Source organism: Balaenoptera physalus, assembly GCF_965194825.1.
Source record: "Balaenoptera physalus genome assembly, chromosome: 12".
NCBI lineage: Eukaryota > Metazoa > Chordata > Mammalia > Artiodactyla > Balaenopteridae > Balaenoptera > Balaenoptera physalus.
In genome coordinates this window covers 88,408,820-88,435,814 of record NC_138897.1, presented here as the reverse complement: position 1 = coordinate 88,435,814, position 26,995 = coordinate 88,408,820, and the positions used below count along the sequence as shown (strand labels likewise).

Genomic DNA, 26,995 nt, shown 5'->3' with positions numbered 1-26,995 from the left:
TGGAAAACCTTAGTAAAGCACTTACCTCAACAGGCCCTCCCAGTGCCAGGAATTCCTGGCAGGCCTGGTTATGGCTGCTGTCCCTGGACGCTGAAGTGAGGTTCTTGTTGAGTCAGGCCTCACTGCCTGTTGTCAGCAGAGAGAATGCAGCAGGCAGTGCCCATGGCTTCGGGGTCAGCAAGCAGGCCTGGGCATGGGCTCAAGAGGCCTGGTCATGAGAGTTGCCCCACCCACAGGCAACTACAGAGTGAGGCCCCCAGGGGCCCTCTAAAGTCAGGCCTGCAGCTTCTGGGGCCCTCAAACCCTTCTCCCAGGTTTCTCAATATTTGGACCAGGGAACACCTGCATCAGAATAGTAAATTGGGATGGGATTAAAGATGCAGACTCTTGGGCCCAGGGCCCAGACTTAGATTAAAGTTTGGTGTCCAGCCTAGAAATCTGTATCACTGAGAAGCATAATCAAGTTTCAGAATTACAGATTCAGGCAAAAGCTGGCCTCATTCTCTGGGAAAGAATTCAGAGGCAGGAGTGTGGCCTCCAAACTAAGGCTGGCAAGGAGCACTCCTGACAGAAGCTCTGTAGGGGTCACATCTGCCAGGTCCCTGGCACACAGCATGGGTTCAGAAACGAAGAGTGAAGGGCCAAGGGGAGGGCATGGAACACCCTTCCTTAGGACCCTGCCTCCCTGCTCAGCAGAGGGACCTCCAGGAGAGAAGAGCAAGAAGGCTTCAGAGTGATACCACCAGTCCCCAGTTCCCCAGGAAAGAACTGGCATTCTAGCATCTCCATTACCCTCGTGATGGCGATGATGTTCCCAATGGGGACCATGATGAACTCCTCACAGGATTATTCAGTCCTCAGCCCAGAGGATGAGAGAGCCCAGAGCATGGAGGCTAACCACCTGGCCCCTGACCCACAGCACTAACAGGTGAGCTCAGACTTTTAGAACCCAACCCAGTCTGATTCCAAACCTGTGCTTCAAACAATCTGGAAGGAGCCAGGAGGAATGACAAGCATCAGTTAAAACATCCCCATATTGGCCGTGCGAAAATCCAGACAGCAGAAGGTACCTGTGGTGACTGCAGGCATGTGGAAGGGCATCCCTTATAAGGTTGCTGGGTCTCCTGCAAGTGGATCAGTGGGACAGCGACAGGGCTGGTCAGCCTGATTGTGCCCCTGCTTCCTGGGGCTCCTCACTCTCATGAGGTTTTCTGTTTATGAGAGCAAGTGACTGGCAGGGAAGAGCTTCAGCACCCTCCAACTCAAACTCCTCTGATTCTTTGAAGTAAACTGAGAGTGTTTTCAATCCTATGTCAGGTGCTCTAAAAAAATAGTTTCAGTTGCCACTTCAACCCAGTTGTCACCCCAGCACTGCCGAGATGGAAATACTGGAGCTGCAGGTGTGAGGGGCCTGAGGAATCCAGTGCAGGGTGTTGCTGGGAGGGAGGGGCCTGGGATGGACAGGCCAGACTGATCCAGGGGCTCCCAGCAGAGATGAAAGGGGAAAAATGTGAGGCAGCTGATGGAAGGCGGGGCACAGGTGCGGGTTCCAAGGCACAGACTGATCCTGAGAGAATCTCAGGGCTCATGGTGATGAGCCTGACGTGCAGAAACAAGATCAGGAGGGTGGGGCTGGGCTTCCTCCCCAGAGGAGAGATTTCACTTTTTCTCCCAAAGCACTAACTGATCGTGGATGCTCAGAGGCCAGCTGAGGAAGGACATGAGCCTGCATCCTGCGGCGAGCACCAAAGAGCAGTGTCTTCTCTGGGCCACACATTCACCTGGCTTGACTCCAACTGCCTGCTGGGCTCTTTAAAAACCGCTCCATCAAATGATGCTGCCCAAGCTTTGGTTCTCATACTGAAAGATACTTTAACAGTAACTTTTTGCCCACTTTAAACTGCAGTTACCAGATGTTCTAAGCTCCTGAACTATTGTACACTTCTATGTTTTTACACATTAAGACAGAACTTTACATTTATGTCAAATTCCCATTTTGTACCACCTCTGACTAATTTTAATGAGAATCTGGGGTTAGCTGCAACACCCCCCACTACATTCACCTCCAAAAGCATCACATATTAAACAAGGGGGAAAGGGTGGGTAGTCTCCCAGCACCCGAGCCCAGGGAATGAGCCCCCTGCTGACCCCACAACAGAAAGCTGAAACCAGACACCGACCTCAGCGCCTCTGACAGAGACAGGCAGAATCAGTCTAAAATCTGGCCAAAGACTCTCCCCCAGGAATTTACCAATCAAAAATGCAAATGGATGAACCAGCTCAGTGTTACCTGAGGTTCCCAATCCTCCCAGCTCCCAGCACTCTGAGAAAAAGGGAGTCTATTTATGGCAAATACTTCTAGAGCTGAATCAATGCACTGTAAATGAGACCAAAAAAAGAATCTATAAAGGGCTTCCATTCTGACCAACCCAACACCATTACTGTACAAAAAACAGTTTTATTAATTACCCCAACTGCGCCTCTGTTCATGCTCTAGGTCACACTTGTTTCTCAGATTCAGCCCAGGCTCAAAGGCAAGTTACCAGATTAGCAAATAGGAAAACTGTTCTGCAAAACAGCAACTGTCAGCTTAAGGCATTACTAACATTGCAGAAGGAAGCAAGGTTACTAGGGAAGTTTGGACAACCCAGGATAATGATTTCTGGGACAGGAAACCCTCTCTGAAAGGGCCAGTCCATGCTGCTGCTGGGAGATGACACTCTTGCTCTGGGGAACAGGTCGCTCCTTTAAACCCATCCACAACATCACAGACAAAACACTGTCTATTCCTCGAGCTTTCAGATTTAGAAGTTAGTTCTATAAAAAGCACTCTGTCCCAGAAGCCCCGACATGTCCACGGGCCTCTGAGCGCTCACTTGGTCCTCCCTGACTGGAGCAGAGGAGGATGGAGATATATGGAAGGTTGGTCAGGCTCAGTTTTTAAAAATGAAGTCACTACTAGAAATATGGAGCAAGGGGCAGAGACCCTTGCTGCAATCACATGCTGAATCATTGTCCTCCCAGAGAGCGGGCTCCTACAGGTTCCTTCAGTCCATGGAAGTGCTCAGAGCAGGGCAGGCCAGTGTGGCCACGGAGCTGTGCCTGCCTCACTGCATGCCGAACCACTGCTCCTGGTCAGCCCACTGGGCCGCCTCACTGTCGCTGCCCTCCAGGTCCCCTTCTTCCCCACTCCCTTCCATGTCGTCCACATCCTCCTCCTGAGTGGCATCCGTGGGACTCTCCTCCTTCTCCATCTTCTGCATCCCCTCTAGAGACTTCTGGTCATTGGGGTCCAAACTAGGGGACAACAAAACAAAGGAGAGGCCTGAATCTCTGCCTTGCTTCTTGCTGGCTGATGCGTCATCTCTCCCTGGCACAGCAGTGAAATGACCACCCAGTCACAGAGAAACTGCTAATGCCTGGCCTCTCCAAACAACTCCAGTTCCATAGGGAGGATCGAGGGAGTCCACCACTAGAAGCGAAAAAAGGCATCTTGTCCTAAGTTTTAGAATTCTCAATTTGAGTTTTCTCCATTTATTTCTTAAACCTTTTCACACTTAATACCCCTAGCATTCTGCCAGAGGAAGATACTAGATAACACAAATGAAAAAGTAGCAAACAAGCACTAACAGAAAAATTCAAATATAATTTAACAGTATTGGGTTTTTAAGTTACAAGTTTACAAAAAATACTTATTTTTCTGTGAGTAAAACTGTTCCAGGTTCTTATGATATAATTAAACATATCAGCATTTCAGTAGTCAACCAAAATCATCATGCTTACCATGGAACAGATCTGTCAACTCCTAGGTTAGACCCCGGGACCCAAAGCTACCCCACCTGGGCATTTGACTGTAGCAGCTAAGAGTATTGTGCATGCCAAAACCCTCAAAGTTCAGAGGGTCCAGAACATTTATTTACTTGGTTCCTAAGCAATCTCTCCTCTTGCCTTTGTGACCATCACTGAGGCCAGCCGGTGTCCAATCTAGCAAATCCCGTCTCTATATTTTATTTTCACATTTGCTTCTGGGTTTCCAAAAAGCAAATGAAACCCATGTTGGAATCCTGTTCCTACTTATATAACTGTAGATTGATTGTAACAACTCCTATTCTCTGAAACCTTCCATACAGCTCTCACCCACACCCAGCGCTCCCCACCCTCTGCACTCCCACCTTGCCTTCTAGAGACTGCTTTGAAAGCACTTAGCACATGGTATCTATCAGTCTGCACGTCTGAGACTGACAGCTCCCGGAATCACAGCATCCCCAGTGGTTACTGAGATGCCAGGCACGTGAGTGGTGCTTAACTGCTGAACAAGTAAATGGATGTGATCAGACTCAATTAAAGACAGGCCTCCACCATAACTTTATAGACACACAGACAACCCTCAAAGAAATCACTTCTGTATTAAGAAGTAAGAATACCACTATTTATTTAGTATTTACTATATACCAGGCACAGTGCTAAGAGCTTTACATGGAATAATCATTTAATCCTCATTTAATCATTTAATACCTAATAAGGTAGATATAGACAAGGAAATCTGTTAGTAACTTGCCCAAGATAACAGGTGGTAAAGGTAGTATTCTTCAGAGCTTAAGTTCTTAACTACTACAGTAGGTAGAAACATGGGAAAGTACTTACAATACGTTGATTGAAAAAGCAGAATATAAAATATATACTACGTATAACCCTATAAAAAATACGTATATGTGTTGGCAAGGCCAGGAAGATGATCTACACAAATGAAAACAGATGTTATAGTGGTGTGGCTGGTTATGAGTGAAACAGTTCTTTAATGTTGTTAATATCACTTAAGGAAAAGACTTTAGAAGTCATAAATTTACAAACAACTCTACCATTACTATTATTACTGTTTTCAACTGTGGGCACAAAGTGTGTGTGTTTCCAGAACTCCTGTTACATTGTTCCCTGCTTCCTCTACCCCTCAATGACCTTCCCCCCCATGGGAGGCTAAGTGCCTACCTTAGTGCTATACTATACTGGTCCATTGCTTCCTGATACTCATTGACAGCTACAAGGAAATCTCCTAGGATCCGATGCAGGACACAGTCACTCTGATTAGCTAGTGCGTTCCGCAGCAAAGCAATTCCATCTTCATATTTCTGTTCTCTGCCTGGAAAGAAAAAGACCCTCATTTTCCTACTTACACAACATTTTGAAATATATTCCCATCGCAAGTCATATACACAAAACCAAAACAATGATCACAATCCAACATCTATTTATAGATGTCAAGAGAACAGTGGTGTGGCAGGAAGTGAGAACAAGCTCGTTTGAATTCTTATTCCATTAGGAACTCTGCAGTTTGAGTTCTGATTTTTAAAAACTTACTCACGACCAAAGTTCATATAAAAAGCCAAAATGGATTTTATTTGCCAAACTACCCTAAACTCAGTCCATCATAAATCAGGACTTAAAAAACCAAGGCTAAAAAGGAAGTCATAAGAGAATCAAGATGGGTCAAAATTCAAATTGGTTAAAACCAGTTATATTTGGCCCAGATTAGTTCAGGACAAAGTGAGCTGAATAGGTACTAACCAAGTACACCTGGTTTGAGCCACTCTACAAAAGTCATTCACTGCCAATCCAAGCAGGTCTAAGCCAATTACGTTTGGTTGTGCTAAATATAAATCAATTCACATGGGCTCAGACCCACTGCAAAAGCACACACCTGTTTGGTCATCTGTAACCAACTGGGACTAGGGAATCCAACTGAGATGAGGTTTTACACAATTAACTACGAACAGGGAAGTAAACAAGATACACTTACTAAGCAGTTCCGCTTTTTTCACCACAGCCTTAATGTAGTCCGGCCTTTGAGTCAGGGCTTTATCTAATAAAGTTTTGGCTTTCTCCTGTGTCACTGGGTCTTCAAGACAAACGGTGGCTAAAAGGGTAAGGGTCTGTGCATTTGCTCCTAGAGTTTTGTAAACATTGTTAGCCATTACCATGGCTTCACGAATACTGTTGGAGGCTAAGTAACATTCGATGAGACCTGAAAAAATATAACACAAAGTTCAACCACATTACCATTCCAAGCCATGCTTCCATTCTGACAGCCTTCCAAATTACAAACCTTCAAAGTTTCAAACAAAGGGCAGGCCAAGGGAAAACTCTGATGGTGAGATCAGACGGAAGGGTATGTTGATGGAACAGCTAAGAGGTGCTCTTCCCCAGAGCACCTGACGGACGTGGAAAAAGCCTGTAGTGCAAAGGCACCTTCAGTTAGTGAAGGAAACGAACATGCACCAGTAAACCAAAGCATGTAGGCAGCCCAGCTGCATGTCAGAGGAACAAATGTGACACTACTCATTAATTGATACTGTGAAAGATGAGGTTTCCAACAAAACCCAAGGTTTTGCTGCCTCTTAACAAACTGTTAATTTCCAGCTGTGCTCAGTCACCTTTAGTCCTACATTTAAAGGGGAGGGCTCCTACAGTCCACAGCGAATGTCCAGCTCTAAAAACTAAAGGACCTAGGGAGTAACCTCAGGAGAAAGGAAGACCTTTTCATTTGAAACATAAACGTTATCTCAAGAAGCATTTGCTGAGGGTTTCCCTAAACTGGATGGAAAGGGCTTAATCAGATGGATCAAATACACTGAGATCGGCAGCTCCTGCCTCTTTCCATACCCACGGCAAGATGCTCCACGGGGACATTTCAAGTACAGTCAACTCTCAACTGTTCATGCCAAGGAATCAAAGAGAACAGAGGAGGTACTTTTTAGTCCAAAGCACTCATCAAAACCGAAAAACAGCTTAAACCCCAAACCCACACACTCCTTGGCAGATTTTCTCTGTATACTCCTCCACCCTAGTGGCATTTATAACATATGTGCACATTCCACCACACACTATGGTTACTTAACCAGAAATTACCTAACTCTTAAGGGCCACATGGTGGATTCAGAATATGGTGGTTGGTTGTAACTACCTACTGAATAGTTTTACTTTCCTGCTAAAGCCCCACTGGAAATTCAGAGGGAAATGTGAAGAATGCACTTCACTGATCCAGGGCCCCCACCAGTAAAGAAAGCTTGGTTGGCGGCTGCAAGAAGCACCAGAAGGCATAACCAAGTCACCCTGACCCAAATTTCCAAATTGTAGCTTGAGTGAAGGCATCCCATAAAGCCTCACTGGCCAACTGGGGAACAACTCTTAACTATCCTGTGCCCGACCACTCACTGTGGTAATGCAGTTAGCTGCATTCCTGGGCTCTTGTGAAACAGGCACACAGCAGACAGGAGTTAGCGTGATAAAAGCAGCTGGGAGGCTAGGGAAGTTACAGTTTCAGGATCAAGAATTTAATCTGAAACCAAAAGCTTGGTTTGCTGCAGTTTCTTAAGAACAAATCCACAACAGGCATAGTTCTCTGGCTATCTAAGCAGATTTGTTCTTTACTCCAACTTCCAAATTTTATTTCTCAAATTTGAACTCATCTTCCTGTTAAGAGCAAATTACTCCTAGACTCCTGGGTTTATTTTTAAATTCTTATAAAAATATGCTTTGGAGGAACTGCATCTTGTAAGATCTATTTTAATGTCTCTGACTGAGTCACCAAATGCTGCTGAAGCTGGCACAGCTTTGAACTCCTAGGGGCAGTTCACACGAACTTAAAATAGTACATAATAAAACAAAATTTGACCCTGATCATGCCTACTCTAGAGGTCACAATGAACTGACCAGTTCCCACAACCAACACTGTCATATGGATATTGAGTTACCCTATGAGTAATATTCCTGGCCCAAGGTAAGACAACTGTAAAAAAGAATAAAGACAGGGACTTCCCTGGTGGTCCAGTGGTTAAGACTCTGCGCTCCCAATGCAGGGGGCCCGGGTTCGATCCTTGGTCAGAGAACTAGATCCCGCATATGCTGCAACTAAAGATCCCGCACGCGACAACTAAGACCTGGCACAGCCAAATACATAAATAAATATTAAAAAAAAGGAAAAAAAAAAGAATAAAGACGTACCAAGCAATTCAGCACAGTGCCAGCACAGAGAAACTCACATTAATGAGTGGCCCACGTTTGAGAAACAAAACAGGAAAAAAACCCAACCCAACTATACCCTAACCAAAAATCAGAAACAAAAAATGAGAAAAATGGATTGAAAGTATGGAGTGAAAAGTCCGGCCCTAAATGAATTTATAATGCCTAATGCAGTGGTTCCCAAATATGTCTGCACAATGGCATTACCTGTGATCTTAAAAAAGTACTGATGCCTATATCCCAACAGCAAATATTCTGACTTAAACAGTACTGGAGTGACCTAGCATCAGGATTTTTCAAAGTTCCCCCAGAGGACTCCAATGTACAACAAACTTTGGAAACTGCTGGCCCAACAAAACCTTCCATCTGAGTGCTGTCGCCACATCTACAGATCCACACCATTCATCTATATTTTTTATCTTACCTTCATAACAATCTAAGCGACAAGGTGCAAGACGTATAGCCTCCCGAAAGTGGATTATTGCTTCTTGGACTCTGCCCATGTTTCTAAGTGCTGCTCCCTTAAGTAGCAAAGCTTGAACACTATTACTGTTCAGCTGAATGGCCTTGGCTCCTAAATAGAGGGCTCGGGAGTAGCGTTTGCTATAGAAGCTATGACACCTGGAAGAAAAAACAACCAAAAGTTATCTAAGACCATAAAGAAACTTCTTCGAAAAGGAAAATCAAAGAAAAGGCCCTCTACGTGATCCTTACTACAAACCCCTTACAACTTTAGCCTAAGATATTAGTGAAAAAACAGAACAAGAATCTACTGAATATTTATTTTTAAGGGAGAAATCTTGATACGGTAGGAAAAAATTACAAAAAAGAACCTGATGGGGACTTCCCTGGGGGTCCAGTGGTTAAGAATCAGCCTTCCAATGCAGGGGACGTGGGTTCGATCCCTGGTTGGGGAACTAAGATCCCACATGCCGCGGGACAACTAAGCCCGCACGCTCTAGAGCCCGCGCACTGCAACCACTGAGCCCACAGGCCGCAACTAGAGAAGCCCACACGCTGCAATGAAGAGCCCATGAGCTGCAACTAAGACCTGACACAGCCAAATAATAATAAAATTAAAAAAAAAAAAAGAACCTGACGATCTGGGTATGTTATCAGGTCAGAGACATTCAGAGAATTTGTAAAGCCAGGTTAATAACAGCAGCACAGTTCCTGGCCTGCTCACTGATGGCTGCCCGTGTGCAGGTGCAGTGCTGAGCATGATGCACTCACTATCTCAGTACACACCTACCCCACAAAGCAGGGGTATTACCCGCATTTTCCAAATGAGAAAACAGACTCAGAGAAGTAAATGATGTATCCAAAGTCACAGGCAGACCATGATTTGAATCCAAGTCTGATTATCCCTTAAACCAGAGCTTTCAAATCTATATTCTATTGAGGAGGAACCACAATTTCCTAAAGAATCTACTAAAACTGGGGAGAAAAGGGAATGCATAAACATACCCAGAGACCACCCAGGGTTCTGCATGTTGATCAGAAATATTGAAAAGGCGGCAGCCAAGGTTCTCCACATCCTCCAGCCGCCCTTCTCGTGCCAGGAGGTAGCCATATACATCCATTCCTACAGAGGAAGAGGCTCATTAAACAAAGCAGCAGGGGTCTTTTCTGAAGGAGCTGTAACCTTCATCAGAGTCCACACTGAGGCCCCAGCTCCTGCAGGGTCTGAGCCCTCTCCACCATCATGAGCTCCTCCCACCAGCATTCCCAGTTTCCTACAGAATGACTATTAAAAAGACAAAACACATCCAAAAGTTCAAAAAAAAAAAAAAAGACAAAGGAGTAGAAGGACCTACCTCACAATTTGAAAGCCTGTTATTTTCAGGAATTATTTGTCCCTATATCCTGTGGCGTGATAATACAGCTATCCTAACACATAACCAGAAAAGGCCCAAAAAAGGCATCAAATTAAGTTCTCTCTTCCAACAGGTCTAGACACAGTCAGGAGTACACACTTAATATGACGGTCTCAGAAAAAGTTAGCCTATTCTAGAAAAAGCATCTAGTTCCTTCTGGAGTCTAGTTCATTTAAGATCATCCCCCAGCCCTACCCCCCACCCCCCAACCCCCTATTCTCGCTCATGTTCTATTAAAAAAAGGCCCCAAGCTCGCTGTCACCCATCTCTTACCACCATTCCCCTCCATTCCTTAACATTCCTTCAGATTCCCAAGAAAATGCCTCTCAAACCAAGATTACTGCAACTCTCCCTGCTGGCCCCTGGACTCGGGTCTGAGCTTCTAACTCCAAGATGCTGACTACTGCCAGGCTAGTACTTCTAAAACATCATTTTCATCACAGGCACAGGCAGTTTGAAGAAGAGGAATAACACTGGGCAGGAGGGGACCTTGGGCAAACAAATTCATCTTTCTGGATCTGTTTCCCCATCTATATGCTTGTGAAGTTCCACCCCACCACTCTGTCAACTCTACAAAACTGGGACTTCCCTGGTGGCACAGTGGTTAAGAATCCGCCTGCCAATGCAGGGGACACAGGTTCGAGCCCTGGAACGGGAAGATCCCACATGCTGCGGAGCAACTAAGCCCATGCGCCGCAACTACTGAGCCTGCATGCCACAACTACTGAAGCCTGTGCGCCTAGAGCCCGTGCTCCACAAGAGAAGCCACCGCAATGAGAAGCCCGTGCACCACAACGAAGAGTAGCCCCCGCTCACCACAACTAGAGAAAGCCTGTGCACAGCAACGAAGACCCAACACAACCAAAAATAAATAAATAAATAAATTTATTTATTAAAAGAAAAAAAAAGAGTCTACAAAACTGTTTATTGTCACAAGGCCATGTTTTTCTGATGACCTTTTTTGGGCCTTTACAAGCAGACTTCAGCCTATCTACCCAACCTTATTTCCTACTATTCCTGCACACATTACCCTTCACTCACTGCCACTCACCCAACAGCCATCCTTTGGAAGTCCCTGTGGCTTACCTCCTTCAGCAGCAATCTTCTTTTAAATCAATGATTTTTTTGTTGTTCATTTCTAATTACTTCCTTTAACCACCTGATCACTTTCTTAGTATCTGTTCACTTACTCCTTTTTAACTATATTTAAGGACACAGTAAAGCTAAATTCCCTAAAAGGATATACGGTTCTGGGGACGCCATCCAAATTCTCAGTCAGGCACATCATAAATCTGTAAATCATAAGGAAGGGCTATGATCCCTCCCCAAAGAAAAAAAGCCAAATAATGATCTGTGGGGAGATGACACTTGAATTCACGCAAAAACAACTGCTCAAAATGGAATTACCCAAGTGTCAGAGACATTGTGAAGACCTAAAAAAAAAAAAAAGGTAAAAGGCTACTCTCATAAATTTTATAAAATATTTTTTACAAAAAATTGTATCAGAAGATCATGTTACATCTTCTCCCTATCTTCTGATTTGCCCCTCTACAGCCACCTCCATCCTGCCCCAAGAATTACTTACCTTTTATCAGATAAGGATCCAACATCTGTGCCTGTTCAAACTTGAGGACAGAGTTTTTGTTGTCTCCAGCTCTGAAGTACAGATCTGCTAAGCTTCCCAGTAGGTCCACGTTATCTCTCAATAAGGACTTTTTCTCTAGTGAACTTTAAGATATTAAACATTGAACCTTAAAATCTATTGTAAATCCTCTTAGTTGTTGAATCTGGATGATGGGTATATGGGCACTATTTTCTTCTGTGTATGGACAAGATTTTTCACAAGGAAAGACTAAAAAAAAAGTGTAACTAGATTTTCTTATTCTGAGCTTTTAACTTAAAGTTATACAAGATTGGATAGTAAATACACAGAATAAAGCAGAAATCTCTCATTACCTAGAAACTTTCTGGTTGCAGTTTTTCAGAGGATAACATACACTATATGGTGTTAAATGTAATGTCATTCAAAGCGACAGCTACTTATTATTCAACCAAATGACTCTGTCTAACACAAACCCCACTCTGTTGTCCTTGGACTTTACCTGACTAGAAAGAAAAATCCCAGTCCTGAGGCAACCCAGGTCAGATGCTGCAATAAACTATGCTTCTGGGGCATCCAAAAAGATGTTCTTCCAGGTTCAAGTATGACACACTAAGGGCCGTCTGTTTTGCAAAGGTTACTACTTTTGCAAGTACAGAGCTAAACTCGGTCCAGGTTTACATTTAACAGAGACTATTACATCTGGGACCATTCAGTACATTAACAGACTAACAAAGCCTAGGGACAACTGGCTGTAATACCAACAGATAAGCATCCATTTTTCTGTTTTGTTAATTTATATACATAAAACCCCCATACAAGGGCCCCAAGAATACTGAATTAACTTCGTGGCTCTCACCAGATGGTATTGATTGCTCTCGAGTTGTCACCAATGTGCACAAAAGCATACGCTTTGATCCACACAGAGAGCCAATCTAAGTTAGGCAAGGTCTGGATCACGTTCATCGTCATTGATGCCACCTCTGCACCTTTTACAGAAAGGGACAGCAAACCTAATCCAACAGAAAGTAGGAGAAAGAAGGTGAGGCATAGCATCCTTCTTCTACAATGCAAAAAGCAATAGGCTACCCTTTCCCTAGGTTATAAGGCAACCCTTTCCCTATTCTAAGCAAGATGGATATGACAGAACAAGTACAGTATTTCTTGATCAGTGAAAGAATACACGGCAATAGTAACCTATTGACTCACTCTCTGGAGGTGAGGCATGGGCAACTTAAAAAAAAATAAAGTTATTCTAATGTACAGCCAAGATTATCTTAGAGAGTAAACACTCCATGAAAATAGGGAGAGAATGACCTGTACCTAGAATGGCATCAAGGGCTAATGGGCACTGCCTCAGCACTTCCTTATAGCTGGTGACTGAAGGTCGCTCCTGACCGGCCTTCTTGTACAGGTTTGCCAGCATCATGTTTATCTGTAATGAAAAGAAAGGACAATAAGGTAAGTATATATTTAAAAACAAAATCTCACCATCAATAAGTCCTGATCTTTATTATCAGCTATTCTACTTTTTACTGGAAAATCTACCCAAAGCCGTGTGGAAATAAAGCCCAACCCCATTCTTCAAACCAAAGAGGAAATTACTACTTTGTTTTTCCTATGTCCTCCCATTTCCCCCCAAATTCCTCTCACTTACCCAGCCAAAAGGTCCAAAAATATCTGGACCAAAGATGCTGCCTCTGGAAATGGAAGTAACATTCATTTGAGAAATGTTACAGAATTCTAATTACCTTGATTTTTAAGACAGAAGATGAACTACCCTAAAAATGCTTGTTTACATATTTTATTTTTTAAGTTTACAAATTCTAAATGCAATTAATATCACAGCATGAGAAAGTGAGGAATTCTTAACACAGCTAATTAAAAAAGATCAGATGAATTTTCCTCAAAAAGGAAACGACAGATACAGAAGTAAAACACTTGGCTTCTCTCTGACAATTGGTCTAGCAGCTAGACTCTAGCCTTTCTAATGCTTAAAGCTTTGACCCAGAGGTACTGTCTGACTGATCAAAGTAATGCTACAAAAATCAAACTCTAACTGACCTCTAGAGGTGATGATGATCCTGAGATTAGCTACACTATTTAAATCTAGTGAATGCATTTTTAGCACAATTCAAATACGTAACTCAGAAAACCTCTAGTTAAAAAAAAAAAAAGATAAAGAAAAACCCTTCCTAAAAATGCAACAGGGAAAATTTGAGAATACCTAAAAGTTCCAAAGAATATAGAAGTTACAGGGAAGGGATAAATATTCTCAATAGTACAAAGAGAAAAACACAATTTTCCCATTTAAAATTAATAGATATTAAATAGAACACATTGTTTGCCAGATCATTAACCTAAGGAAGCAGTCAACATGAGGGCACAAAAGAAAAAAAAAAAGCCAATCCCCAATCTCCTCAATTATCTGAAGCTTGGTATGCCAGACACTTACTAAAAATTACTCTGAAGATGAAGAACATCAACATCTGTTCCAATTATGAACTCATAGTATATAAAAATCTAGTATGCCATTAATCCATACTGATTCAAACAATGAAATAATGAAATACTAGAAATAAACTTTTTTTTTTTTTTCATTCAGATGGTCTTTTAATCGGCTTCGCGAAGCCAAAGAAAACTGCGTATAAGAATTCCTTCACCCCTTCAGATACAACATTGATGGGATATGTGTACGTCTTCCGGTAAAAAAGGACAATATAAATACACATTTTCAAGAACCTCTCAGGGATGTCTGCAAGTCTACTGTGGGTCCCACAGGACAGGTGGACGCCCGGGCCAGGGCAGCCCGGGTGCTCTGCTGCCACCCGCACGGTTCTACCACGCTACACTCAGAAACGTGACACCGAGTTGGAAAAAAGCTACAACTTGCTCAGCTTCGGACAAAGAGCAGATTCAGAGTCTGTTCAATCTCAAACAGAAGTGACTCGGGGCACCCAACTTCACAGGGCCGACCCCAATGAAAAGAAAAAGAAAAAAGCAACACAACCGAAAACAAAAAACAAAACTCTCACAACCCCTGGTGATTAAAAAAAAAAAAAAAACTCTTGGCTCACGGTAAAAAGGTAAAAGTAAAACTGGAAGTGCTCTTCAAAACGTTTTTAAGACTCTTAAAAACAGACAGTGCTTCCTTAAAAAGCAAAGTGTAGTAACAAGGCCATCTGGGGGCCAGAAGCAGTCAGGCTGTGTTTGACAAGATCAGAACCAGTAAGACTACAAAAGTGGGTACAAGGAGATGTAATCACTACACATAAATGATTCAGCGGAGCTCCCAAAATCTTTAAATATACGGCCACTGGAAGGACGATCTCGAGCAGGAAGGATTTTTACTCGTTGTGCGTAGCGTAACTGTCGTAGCTGTCTCTGTAGGACCTGCCCGAGCTCCAGTCACCGCAGCTGCCACCCTGACTCCGGCTGCTGTAGTAGACTCTGGAGCCTCCATAGCCCCCACTCCTGGACTCGAACTGGCTCCCCCTGTAGCCACGGTCCCCTCTTCCTCTGGAGAACCCACGGCCCCGGCCTCGGCCCTCGCCCCTCGCGGAAGAAGCCCTGGCCCCCGGCAGAGCCACCTCGGTACCCGTGGGATCGGTTATCAGACGACTTGCCAGCCTGGTCGACCCGGATCTGCCGCCCATCCACAGACTTCCCGTTCGTGGCCATCATGGCGTCCTTGGCATCGTCGATGTTCTCAAAGGTGACAAACCCAAAGCCCCTCAATCGCTGGGTCTCCGTCTTTCACGACCATCACTTCCGAGATCTGCCCATATTTTGAGAAGACCTGCTCCAGTGACTGCTCGTTGGTGTCAAAACTCAGCCCTCCGACGAAAAGTTTGCCTTCATGTGATGCCATGGCGGCCACTGAGTCGGGCAGGTCCCTGATGCAGGCGGGAAGACGGCACAGCACAACGACTTGAGCTCCTAACGCGCGAAGTGACTCAAAACTATTTTTTATTTGGCCTCAGATTTTCCATTTTAGGCTATGTTGAAATGCAAAAAAAAGGTACTTAAAGGAAAACTCCAGTACTGGTGTCAATACTTGAAAAAAATAAAAGAATTAAATTTAATATCCTTTCTCGACTGCTTGTTATTAGCAAACTATGACGGATGGATCATCTGTCTCAACAAATATTCAAATTCCCTTTAAACTACCTGACACTTTGAAAGAGTGAGTTTTGAGTACTACCTAGTAGGAAAGTCAATTCTTTTTAAAACAGATCCTCACTTGGGGGCATCATTAAAGCCACATTCTACCAGTTATAAACACAAGCAGTCATCGTGTTCTAAAAACTGAGTGAGAAATTGTTTGTTGGTACGTTTCTCTGAAAAGTTGAAGATTTTCCAAGATATAATAATTTCACACTGAATTTTCCTTTAAAATTGTGAAAGAATGTGTGGCCGTGTTTACCACACATTAACAGACGTTCATTTTGACTCACTTCCTGGTCCTTTACACAGACTGAGAAGCCAGTTAACTCCCTAACGGACAAGAAAGAAAAACTGTAAATATTCTAGGTTTATGTGTGAGGCACACATCTTTGCTTGCTCCTGGCTCTACAGAACAACAGCTCTACAGAATAAAGAATGAAAGATATGTACTCCTAACATATGTGGACTCCTCTGGTCTCTCCTGAAATGATGGCTGTAAACACCAAAGTGCTAGATACAAAGCTCAGCTTCTTTGCCATTACTCATTTTAAAAAATGTCCCTGAACTCCCTCAAGTCATCAAGAAAGAAATTATGGTACATTTCCAATAAGATAAGGAATAGGTACCATGCAAAGTTTATAATCAAAACAGCATTTTCCAAAAGAAGACACTCTTCATATATACAAAAAAATTATTCTTGGAGTAAGACTTTCATAGCATACCAGAACATAATTTAGTATATAGCACCCAGCTTATTATAAGACAAGTTAATCTATAATACTCTTACAAATGTTTTTAATAACAGCTATCACCATAAAATATACTGAGGAAATAGCTTACTTTTTAAAATTCAGAAAATATTAAATAAATCCTCAACATGAGGAGATGCTTCAACATGTTCTCATAAAGTTTGATCATTTACTTTTAAAACTCAGTAACACCTGGGTGAAAAAACACTAACTAAATACACCAGGTTCCTACTGGTTATGATTCCTTTTCTTTTAAGGGCAGGAGATGTACATAGACATCATACCTATAAAATTCCTTATTGTTAAGCACACACTGCACAGAACAGTTTTTCAATGAAGTGAGGACGGTAGGTGACATGAGAGTATGAAGAATATTAAATACTGATGTGAATTTACTCCTAAGAGCTAAGATTTTCATTGTTTTTCTAAACTGGACTTCAAAAAAACCTGTAATCAGAGATGCCCAATATAATACTCCTTATAGAATATTACTTTTAAAAAGAATTCTCACATACATGAACTTAATTTATACCAGAGAAAGTATCATTATCCTCAGTAAGAAAAAAAAAAGTAAAGCCAGATTTTTAACTTGTGCCAAGTTCACACTGCACACAGCTTGAATGCCCTAAACTCAGACAAGACACCAGAACTTTTGATTTCAGTTGAAGGTGTTCTATACACTATAATATGTTGACAAATCAAACACAAATACTATCCTACACACAAATAAGTACAAAAGGATCTTGTAGTCTTAATTCTGAAAATGAAAGGAATACACATTATCAAATGGATATACCTATAGAATACAAAAAATGAGGTTCTAAAAAGTATTGTTGCTACCTGGAAGTATATGGCAAATCATATTTCCTACAATAAGAAACACCAAAAAATAAACACATGTAATATTATTCTGCAGCTACCACTTTCATTAGCTGAATTTTCAGGGTCTCATAAGAAAGTCACTCCTCCATCTCTCTAAACAGGGAGAACAGGGGAACAAAGTGGGAATTAGAGACAAGGATAAAATGTTCAGATGGAGTCCCTGAAAACACGGCAGAAGAGGGTTAGAAGGACTGGGGAAGAGAAAAATATGTAACAAGTTGTTAATTCAACTTACTTTGGGAGTTCTTTGTCTCGAAGGGATCCCATCAAGAATAGCAATGGCATCTTTATCTTGTTTTAGCATTGTATAACATTCAGCCATTTTGTATTTTACTTCAATTTCAGATGGAAGACACTTAAGAGGAAATGAAAACATCTCTTCAAAATATTACTTCAACAGTATAGCAGTTCTTCAAAACGTTAAACATAATTACCATATGACCCAGCAATTCTGCTTTTATGTATACAGCCAAGAGAACTGAAAACATGTCCACACAAAAACCTGCACACAAATGTTCATAGCAGCATTAATAATAGATAAAAAGTGGAAACAGGGCTTCCCTGGTGGCGCAGTGGTTAAGAATCCACCTGTCAATGCTGGGGACATGGGTTCGAGCCCAGGTCCAGGAAGATTCCACATGCTGCAGAGCAACTAAGCCCGTGAGCCACAACTACTGAGCCTGCGCTCTAGAGTCCACGAGCCACAACTACTGAGCCCATGTGCCTAGAGCCCAGGCTCTGCAACAAGAGAAGTCACCGCAACAAGAAGCTCACGCACCGCAACGAAGAGTAGCCCCCGCTCACCGCAACTAGAGAAAGCCACGTGCGGCAACGAAGACCCAACGCAGCCAAATAAAAATTAACTAATTTTTTAAAAAAGTGTAAACAACCCAAATGCCCAACAACTAATGAATAGTTAAAATATGGCATATCCATACAATGGAATATTATTCTGCAATAAAAAGGAATAAAGAACTGATTCTTTATTCCATGCTGTAACATGGATCACCCTTGAAACCATTATGCTAAGTAAAAGAAGCCAGCCACAAAAGGCCACATATTGCACAATTCCATTCATATAAATTGTCCAGAATAGGTAAATCCACAGAGGCAGAAAGGTTAGTGATTCCCAGGGGCTGGGGAGATAAAGGGCACAAGGTTTTTCTAGGGTGATGAAAATATTCTGGAATTAAGACAGTACTGATGGTTGTACAATTCTGTGAATACACTAAAACCCACTGAATTATGAATTTTATGTTGTGAATTGTATGTCAACTTTTTAAAAGACTCTTTAAAGATTAAATGTATTTAATTCACATGGAAGGTTCAGCATGGCGTTAAGCATACAGAGTGCTCAAAAACAGTTAACTACTGGCCTTCCCTGGTGGCACGGTGGTTAAGAATCTGCCTGCCAATGCAGGGGACACGGGTTCGAGCCCTGGTCCGGGAAGATCCCACATGCCGCAAAGCAACTAAGCCCGTGTGCCACAACTACTGAGCCTGCGCTCTAGAGCCCGTGAGCCACAACTATTAAGGCTGCGAGCCACAACTACTGAAGCCCGCATGCCTAGAGCCCGTGCTCTGCAACAAGAGAAGCCACCGCAATGAGAAGCGTGCTCACCGCAACAAAGAGTAGCCCCCACTCGCCGCAACTAGAGAAAGCCCGCGCACAGCAACGAAGACCCAACAAAGCCAAAAATAAATAAACAAAATAAATAAATTTATTAAAAAAAAGTTAACTACTTCCATGAATGATCCTGTGTGGATAATACACATGACTTCCATTCAGTGTCAGAAAACAGAAGTCCTGGCAATCAGCTCTTTAATAACAAAAACAAAGCTTCTCGGCTTCCCTGGTGCCACAGTGGATAAGAATCCGCCTGCCAATGCAGGGGACACGGGTTCGAACCCTGATTCGGGAAGACCCCACATGCCGTGGAGCAACTAAGCCCATGCGCCACAACTACTGAGCCTTCGCTCTGGAGCCCGCGAGCCACAACTGCTGAAGCCCGTGCACCTGGAGCCCGAGGAGAAGCCCGCGCACCGCAACGAAGAGTAGCCCCTGCTCACTGCAACTAGAGGAAGCCCGCGCGCAGCAACGAAGACCTAACGCTGCCAAAAATAAATAAAAATTAAATAAATTTAAAAAAAAAAGCTTCATTTAAAAAAAAAACACAAATAAAGGTTCTACATAAAAAGAAAGAAAACAAGAGGAAGATGTACAGGCTTTAAAAGAAAGCAACAATATTACTTTGTATCTTTTTTTAATGTGGAAAAATACAGAACACAACTCATAATTTCACTTCACAGTTCATTCTACTGACATTCCTTTTAAATATAAGGTGCATGTATAATTTAAATGTAAAGACAGATTCAAACTGAAAAGTCAAAGTGCCCCTCTCCCTAAAGCCTCCCATTAAATGTATTTCCTTCATGCACACAGAAAATTTTTCATGTATATTAACCATATATATTTTAGGCATATGCCAGGATATACTTATATAACTATAAACTATCCCCTTTAGGGAATTCCCTGGCAGTTCAGTGGTTAGAACTCCGTGCTTTCACTGCCCAGGGCCAGGGAAGGCCCGGGTTCAATCCCTGGTCCCGCAAGCCGTGCGGTGTGGCCAAAAAATAAAAATAAAATAAACAAACCATCCCCTTTAAACAAAGAGTAGTGAACACACTGCTTCAAACCTTATTTTCTTTATTAATATACACAGTGTTTTCCACATCAGCACATATACCTCTATATTTCATTTCTTCAATATTTCCATCATAGTCTATCCTAGGGCTATATTATAATTTAACTAGACCCTACTGATAAACACTTTTGCTTCCAGTTTCTTACCATTATAAACAATACTACAATAAGCAGCCTTAATTATATACCCTTGCAAACCTTTTGTGAATCTACTATTAGGATTAATTTCTAGGAATGGGATGACTGTCAAATGGTGAAATTATAATTTTTTACCCTTCATTTATTTAACTAATTATCAAACAAAACTAGTAGGAATTCATAAGATTATTTTGTATAAATTTCCCCAGGTACTCACTATCCTAAAAACTGAGTTACATTTTAAGACTGTACTTTCATTAAAATTATTAAAAACACTTTAGATTTTGAGTTCTGTTTGTATAAAAGGGAGGAACAGGGACTTCCCTGGTGGTCCAGTGGTTAAGACTCCGCGCTTCTAACGCAGGGGGCGCAGGTTCAATCCCTGGTTGGGAAACTAAGATCCCACGTGCCATGTGGTGCGGCCAATAAATAAATAAATAATAAAATAAAAGGAAGGAACAATGAATGGCTTTGGTTAGAGCCTAGATAATTCTATTTAATTTTTAAACTAATTAATTTAAAATTTAATTCTATTTTTAGATTCACCATAGAGTGAACTTTGCTTCTACCCCTTAGTGCTCGGTTGGATGCATTCTTGCATCTAAGTGGTTTTTCATCTGTTTCTCCAGTCAGCTCCCCTTTAAAATTACTTTTTATTTTACTTCTTCTACATCTAATCAGCAGTCTTTCAAATTTCTTCAGTGTCTCTTGCTCTCAAAACAACCCAACCAACCAAAAACACATCACACATCTATCTCCAATTACCTGACTTTGTGGAGTGGATGCAGAATTTCCAGTTGAAGGTCTCACTTTTGAAGTTTTACTTAAGGCTTTCTTCTGCTGTAAAGCCATAGTATACTTACTCACAGCATTCCGATATTCCTTATCGTGAAAGAGAGAATCTGCATGATACACCAAAAGCTGGTACTTCTGAGATGGGGAGAATAACTCACTAGAAAACAAAGAAAGTATACCCCCTACATGGGTTGTTTTGAAATGTTAGAAAGAACGCTCTCCTTAGTGTCTATATAAGCCTAATACAAAGCCTTGTGTTGACAGTTTACAAAAAAGTAAATTTATCTCAAGTGCTAGTCCCCCAAAAAAGAGGCAAGAGTCATACTTCATGTCAATATGGTCAACACATGTAGGAAACTGCCTTAAATTGTTCTTTACTATAAAAACAATGATACATCTAAATCAAATTCAGTAATACAGAGATATACAAGAGAAATGTAATACAGTTGACCCTTGAACAAACCAGGTTTGAATTACAAGGGTCCACCTATATGTACAGATTTTTTTTCAATAGCACACACTACAGTACTACACCACCCTTGGTTGAATCCGTGTATGCAGAACTGCAGATATGAAGGAAATGCATATATAAAGGGCCAACTATAATTTATACGTGGATTTTTGACTGTGGGGAGGGCTGGCACCCCTCCCCTCCTCTGAAAGTTGTTCAAGGGTCAACTGTGTATCTTTTCCTCCCCTTCTTTAACCCAAGCCCTCTTAATTGAAGAGTCTGATATATATCCATAACTCTCATATTAACATCAATTTTTAGGGTAATACAGACAAAAGAGAGCAATCATGACTTAACTAATTATTACTAAATATTACCAAAGAAGGGTTAAAGAACCTGGAAAAGAGAAACTCACCACTCTGAATCCTTTTTAGCTAAGTGCTGAACAAAAAGAGGTTTGGAGGGTACTTAAAACTCTTCAAATACTGAAAAAAATGGGAATACTAAAATACTGAAGTATGGGAATAGACTAGGATAAGCCAGTGGGACAGAGTGGAACAGAATGAGTGAGGATTAGCCTTATTTGATGAAAGGTTTTTTTTTTTTTTTTACATACAGAAGTAAACTTCACTAACAAAAGAATTTTTACTTCCTGAGTCTCAGGGATTTAAGGACAGCGTAACGGAACCAATACATTTCAGAACCTTTTCTTTAACCTTGAATATTGCTCACAAGTGTTATAAGTGCCTAGGACTGGCCACCAATCTTAATGGGAAACTCGTATTTTTAATCTCCAATCCCATCCTTCCCCCAGTTAGAGTTTACATTTTTTCACTGACAGGGAAAAGCTACAGCCACTTAAAATGAAAGAACAGTCAGAGTCAAAGAACTCTGTAGATGGTTAACTGCTCAGCAAATGAAGGATACTCAAGAACAGGTACCACAGATTAGTAGTTGCCAGGGGCTGGGGCAAGTGGAATTGGTGAGTGACTACTAATACATTTGGGGTTTCTTTTGGAGGTAATGCAAATGCTTTGGAATAGACAGTGGTGACAGTTGTACAACTCTGTGGATGTACTTAAAACCAAATAAATGTATTCTTTAAAAGGGTGAATCTGATGGTATGTAAGTTTTATCTTAGTAAAAAAAATAATTTAAAAAAAAGGATAGGTAGGCTAAACACTGGATATAAAGTTACAAAAGAAAGTCAATGACTGAAAGATACAGTCCAGATAGTTGAGATCTCTTCCAACTCTGAGATTCTATATATTTAGTGAGAAATAAGATGTGAAAGAAAATAGTTGATGTGATAGAAATACTACACTCAGAGAAAGGATTCAGATGTTTATATTTTGTAACATACATGCCTACTTATGCATGCATAAGTTACCTCTGAAATGATACATGAAAAACTGTTAAGTTGTTGCCTCTGGAGAAGGGAAATAGTGGGGTGAGGTTCAAGACTCAGGGGCAGACACCTATCTGCATACCCCTTCAGTACTGTTTGATTTTTTTTGTGGTGTGTATTGGCAATTAAGAAATATTAAAATATAAATGATAAAGGTCAGAATTTAAACACCTCCTGAAGCGAGGAAGGAAACTGCCAGTTTAGCCTAATATAAAGAAGAACAGGCCAAGTCTAATCAAAGGACCAAACTCCTTCTAACTATCCTGTAACATCTTCAAGAACCAAGAATAATGACTAACTGGTGCATAAATTCCCAACGGTAGACACTGTATGCTTTGACAAATCACTCAGAACCAGGTAAAAGGCTCCAGAATAAACAAAGAAGGCCGACAGAGACCAGGGCTCCTCACTGTCAACACTAAGTGGACGGTGGTAAAATGATGGGTCTCCCGTAGTGAGGTCCAAAAGCACTAATGGAAATGAAATAGGTAGCAACAGCTGCAACGCCCTTAAGTGGCCCAGACAGCTTCCAGAGCAGGCCAAATGCAAATGGGTCCACCCTGAGTAGAAGATTACAATGTCATTTAGACGCAGTAGACTGTGGTGGGTCAGAATGGAGACTTTAGAGTCAGAAGGACCAAAATCCAGACATTGTGGCTCTTCCACTTACTAGGTGTGAACTTGAACACGATATTTCACCTTCCTGAGGTTGCACGTATTTCCTTAGCACCTTCAATAAACGTCTGAGTGCTTACTGCACACAGGCACTGTGCTGATTTCATTAGGTGTTAAGTGATGAAGAATATAGATCTTAAAAGTTCCCATCACAGGAAAAACATTTTTCTGTAACTATGTGAGGTGACAGATGTTAGCCAGACTTACTATGATGATCATTTCACAATACAGACAAATATCGAATCATTATGTTGTACACCTGACACTAGTATGTCAATTATATCTTGGTTAAAAAAAAAAAAAAAAAGTGATGTAGAATATAAAACAGGGCAAAGAGACAAAATGGTGAGGGTAAGGGACAATTCTGGTGGCCAGACAGGAGTTTTCTAGGAGGGACACTGTCATACAGAGTGAAGTAAGTCAGAAAGAGAAAAATATCGTATATTAACGCATATATGTGGAACCTAGAAAAATGGTACAGATGGACAGGTTTGCAGGGCAGAAAGTGAGACACATATGTAGAGAACAAACGCATGGACGCCAAGGGGGGAAAGTGGCGGGGTGTGGGATGAATTGGGAGATTGGGATTGACATATATACACTAATATGTATAAAACACATAACTAATAAGAATCTGCTGTATAAAAAAATAAATAAAATTAAATTAAAAAAAAAAAAAGAGTTCTCTAGGAGGGATATCTGAGCTGAAACCTAAATGAGGAGGCAGCTCTGAGGCGAGGACTCCAAGCAGAACCGCAAACGCAAAAGCCCCGAGTTGAGAACGAGCTTGGTGTGTTCAAGTAACAGAAAGAATAGCCAGGGAAGCTGGAGCACAGAGAGAGAGAGAGAGATGTTTGGCCTCGTAGGCCGTGGGAAGGAACTTTAATTTAACCACAAGGGAGAAATTTAAGCACAGGGGCGACATGCACTCAAGGCTGGAAATAGCCCTGTGCTTCATCCGCAATAAGACTCCATAAGCGGCAGCTCTGGAAACATGAAAAGGGCACTGCGAGTCCTTAAAAAGGCGCCACTCTCACCCATCAAGGAAGTCTCCCGTTTTCAGGTGTTTGCAGGGACGAGGAAGTAAACCCTACTGACACACCCAGGAAAAAAAATCAATCTCAAATGCAGGACAAGGATCTAAAACCAGGGGATTGGGCTTCTTTGAGCCTCGGCGAGCGAGAAAACGTTCTTCGGGAAGGAGCTGGGAAGGGATGAGTCAGCCCAGCGATGTGACAGTCGCTATGCCCGGCGACAAGTTCCTCAGGAAAACCTCTGCTCCCAACTTTCGGGAAACCCTCGCCAGGGTGGTCCTCACAGCCCCCGCCTTCCGTTTCTCGAAGCAGCCGCTCGCCGCATCCCCCGCAGGGAGCGCATTCCAGCGCCCGGCACAACGCGGGGACCCAGTGAACTCAACTTCGTTCCTAAGTCGGCTCCGCCCGACGAGGCCCTCGCTGACCTCGGAACCTCAGCTGGGGCCCGCAGCCGCTCCTTCCCGCCAATCCCCAGGTCCCCTCAGCCCCTGCTCCCAAACCGGCGCCGCTTTCTCCTCAGCCCCAGGCCGCTCCCCGCCTCAACTCACGGGTTGTTATTACTCATTGTAAGTAACAAGCTGCTGAGGAGCCGCACGTTGGAGTGCAGCCCCGCTGCCGCCATGTCTCGCAAGTGGTCTATCACATTCATTCTGCCCAGCAAGGCCGCCGCAACACCAGCGCGAAAAGCCGGTTCCAGCTCCTTCGGGAAGACTCCAAAATGGCCGCCTCGCCAGGGTCCATCGGGTCTACACGCGGCACCGCCCCCAGGATAATAGGCAGCTACCGAAATGCCTGAGAAAAACGAAAACAAAAACAACCCCCTCAGTTCCTTCCCCGCCAAGCCCCCTGTGAGGTGGTACGATTTGGTTTGGGGTGTGGGGAGGTTGTTTTTAGCAAAAGTTACATCATCATTCTAAGCTGCAAACTTTATGGAGGGCTTACAATGGGCTGGGGACAAAAGGCAACTCAGGACGAATGCATGCCCAATTGAAATGAGTCTGAGAGGACTCTCAGAAATTAATAAAAATGTATTGACATTTATCATAAATAAAAGAATATACTAGTAGGATGCAGGGGAAAAAAATCCCCGACAGCTGGAATTAGATATTTTAATCAGGCGCCAGGGGCAGTCCTAACTGCTTTTAGTCTCGCACGAGCGCTAAGGCTGAAAGCGCCACGCCCCCTCCCCTCAGGTGTTGCGTGTAGCTTTGGGAGTCAGGCTTCACTCTTCGGGTGCAAAAGGACATATTTTTACCATGGGAAATTACTCACCAGCTCAGAGTGAATAAAGACTAGGTTGAGTTTTAGCCGTCCTAACATGAGTGTAGTGTTATCTTGTGATTTTTATTTGCCATTCCCTAATGACGTATGAAATTGAGCATCTTCTCATACGCCTATTTGCCATCTGGGTATCTTCTTTGGTGAGGTATCTGTGCAGTTCTTTTGTCCATTTTTTAGTCCGGGTGTTTGTGTTCTTTTTTTTTTCTTTCTTTCTTTTTGGCCGCAGGGCGCGGCTTGTGGGATTTTAGTTCCCCGACCGGGGATCGAACCTGGGCACTCCTCAATGAGAGCGCGGAGTCCTAACCATTGGATGGCCAGGGAATTCCCAGGGTGTTCGTGTTCTTATTGTTCAATTTTAAGGGCTCTTTGTGTATTTCGGATAGCAGTCCTTTATCAGATTTTATCAGAAAATATTTTGCAAATATTTGCTCCAAGTCTGTGGCTTGTCTCATTCTCTTGAACACTCCCTCGCTTTTACTTTCAGTAAGAGTCCTGAAATGAAATGACTAATAATAATGGCCCGAAAAGAAACAGACAGTGAAAATATTATTTTATTAAACTTCAGCTAAATAATGATGTCAGTAAAATTTTTAATGAAAAAATAAAACCAATATTACAGGACAAAAAGTTAACGGATTAATACTTTTTAATTATATTAATGTATTTTTAAAAACTGTTACCCTACATGTTGGATTAGCAAAGAAATGAATAATATACAGTTTCTGGTTTTGATCTTTAAATTCTGAAAACTTGTCAATGACTGCCAAGCTGATCATCTTTGCGTATTCATGTTCCATACACAGTGTAAATAGATTTGTCAATCATTGGAGCACAGCCGTGAAAAGACAGGGAGGAAACTTAAATGCATATTACTAAGTGAAAGAAGCCAATCTGAAAAGGTTACATTCTGTATGATTCCAACTATATGACATTCTGGAAAAGATAAAACTGGGGACAGTAGAAACATCAGTGGTTGACAGGGATAGAGGGGAGGGAAGAAGAGGTGGCGCAAAGGGCATTTTTAGGGCAGTGAAACTATTCTATGTGACACTATGATGGTAGATACATGTCATACATTTGTCAAAACTCATAAAATGTACATCACCGAGAGAAATCTAAGGTAAACTATGGACTGTGGGTGACAATGGTAGGTTCATCAGTTGTAACAAATGCACCCTGAATGTGAGATGCTGATAGTGGGGCAGGCTGTGCATGTGT

The 26,995-nt window shown here is 42.2% G+C and overlaps 1 protein-coding gene and 1 pseudogene across 6 annotated transcripts; both read right to left on the bottom strand.

Annotated features, from left to right (window-relative positions):
- Window positions 1–2,438: 2,438 nt before the first annotated feature.
- On the bottom strand, window positions 2,439–25,232 carry ANAPC7 (anaphase promoting complex subunit 7). 5 transcript variants are annotated; one of them, XM_082416819.1, is made up of 11 exons: window positions 25,045–25,232; window positions 20,899–21,085; window positions 17,527–17,646; window positions 12,817–12,928; window positions 12,353–12,506; window positions 11,479–11,621; window positions 9,484–9,601; window positions 8,441–8,637; window positions 5,795–6,019; window positions 4,987–5,137; window positions 2,439–3,297 (listed from the first exon to the last, which is right to left on the bottom strand). In XM_082416819.1, the coding sequence occupies exons 1-11, from the start codon at window positions 25,143–25,145 to the stop codon at window positions 3,108–3,110; spliced, it is 1,698 nt and encodes a 565-aa protein (XP_082272945.1). In that variant the 5' UTR covers window positions 25,146–25,232; the 3' UTR covers window positions 2,439–3,107. The 5 variants fall into 5 exon arrangements, with proteins under 5 accessions (XP_082272945.1, XP_082272947.1, XP_082272948.1 ...); XM_082416820.1 differs by lacking the exon at window positions 2,439–3,297 and adding an exon at window positions 3,327–3,472; XM_082416821.1 differs by lacking the exon at window positions 17,527–17,646.
- On the bottom strand, window positions 14,545–17,511 carry LOC309639524 (cold-inducible RNA-binding protein pseudogene; annotated as a pseudogene). Its single transcript has one exon. The product of its transcript is annotated as a cold-inducible RNA-binding protein pseudogene (transcript).
- Window positions 25,233–26,995: the final 1,763 nt, after the last annotated feature.

What these genes read in the sequence shown, in the direction of transcription:
- ANAPC7 (XM_082416819.1), bottom strand. Translation starts at nt 25,145, where the DNA reads ATGAATGTGATAGACCACTTGCGAGACATGGCGGCAGCGGGGCTGCAC. An exon ending in TCGCTTAGATTGTTATGAAG is followed by an intron (nt 6,020 to 8,440) that starts GTAAGATAAAAA and finishes ATATTTTTTCAG; the next exon opens with GTCTCATCGAATGTTACTTA. An exon ending in CAGTATAGTATAGCACTAAG is followed by an intron (nt 3,298 to 4,986) that starts GTAGGCACTTAG and finishes GTTGTCCCCTAG; the next exon opens with TTTGGACCCCAATGACCAGA.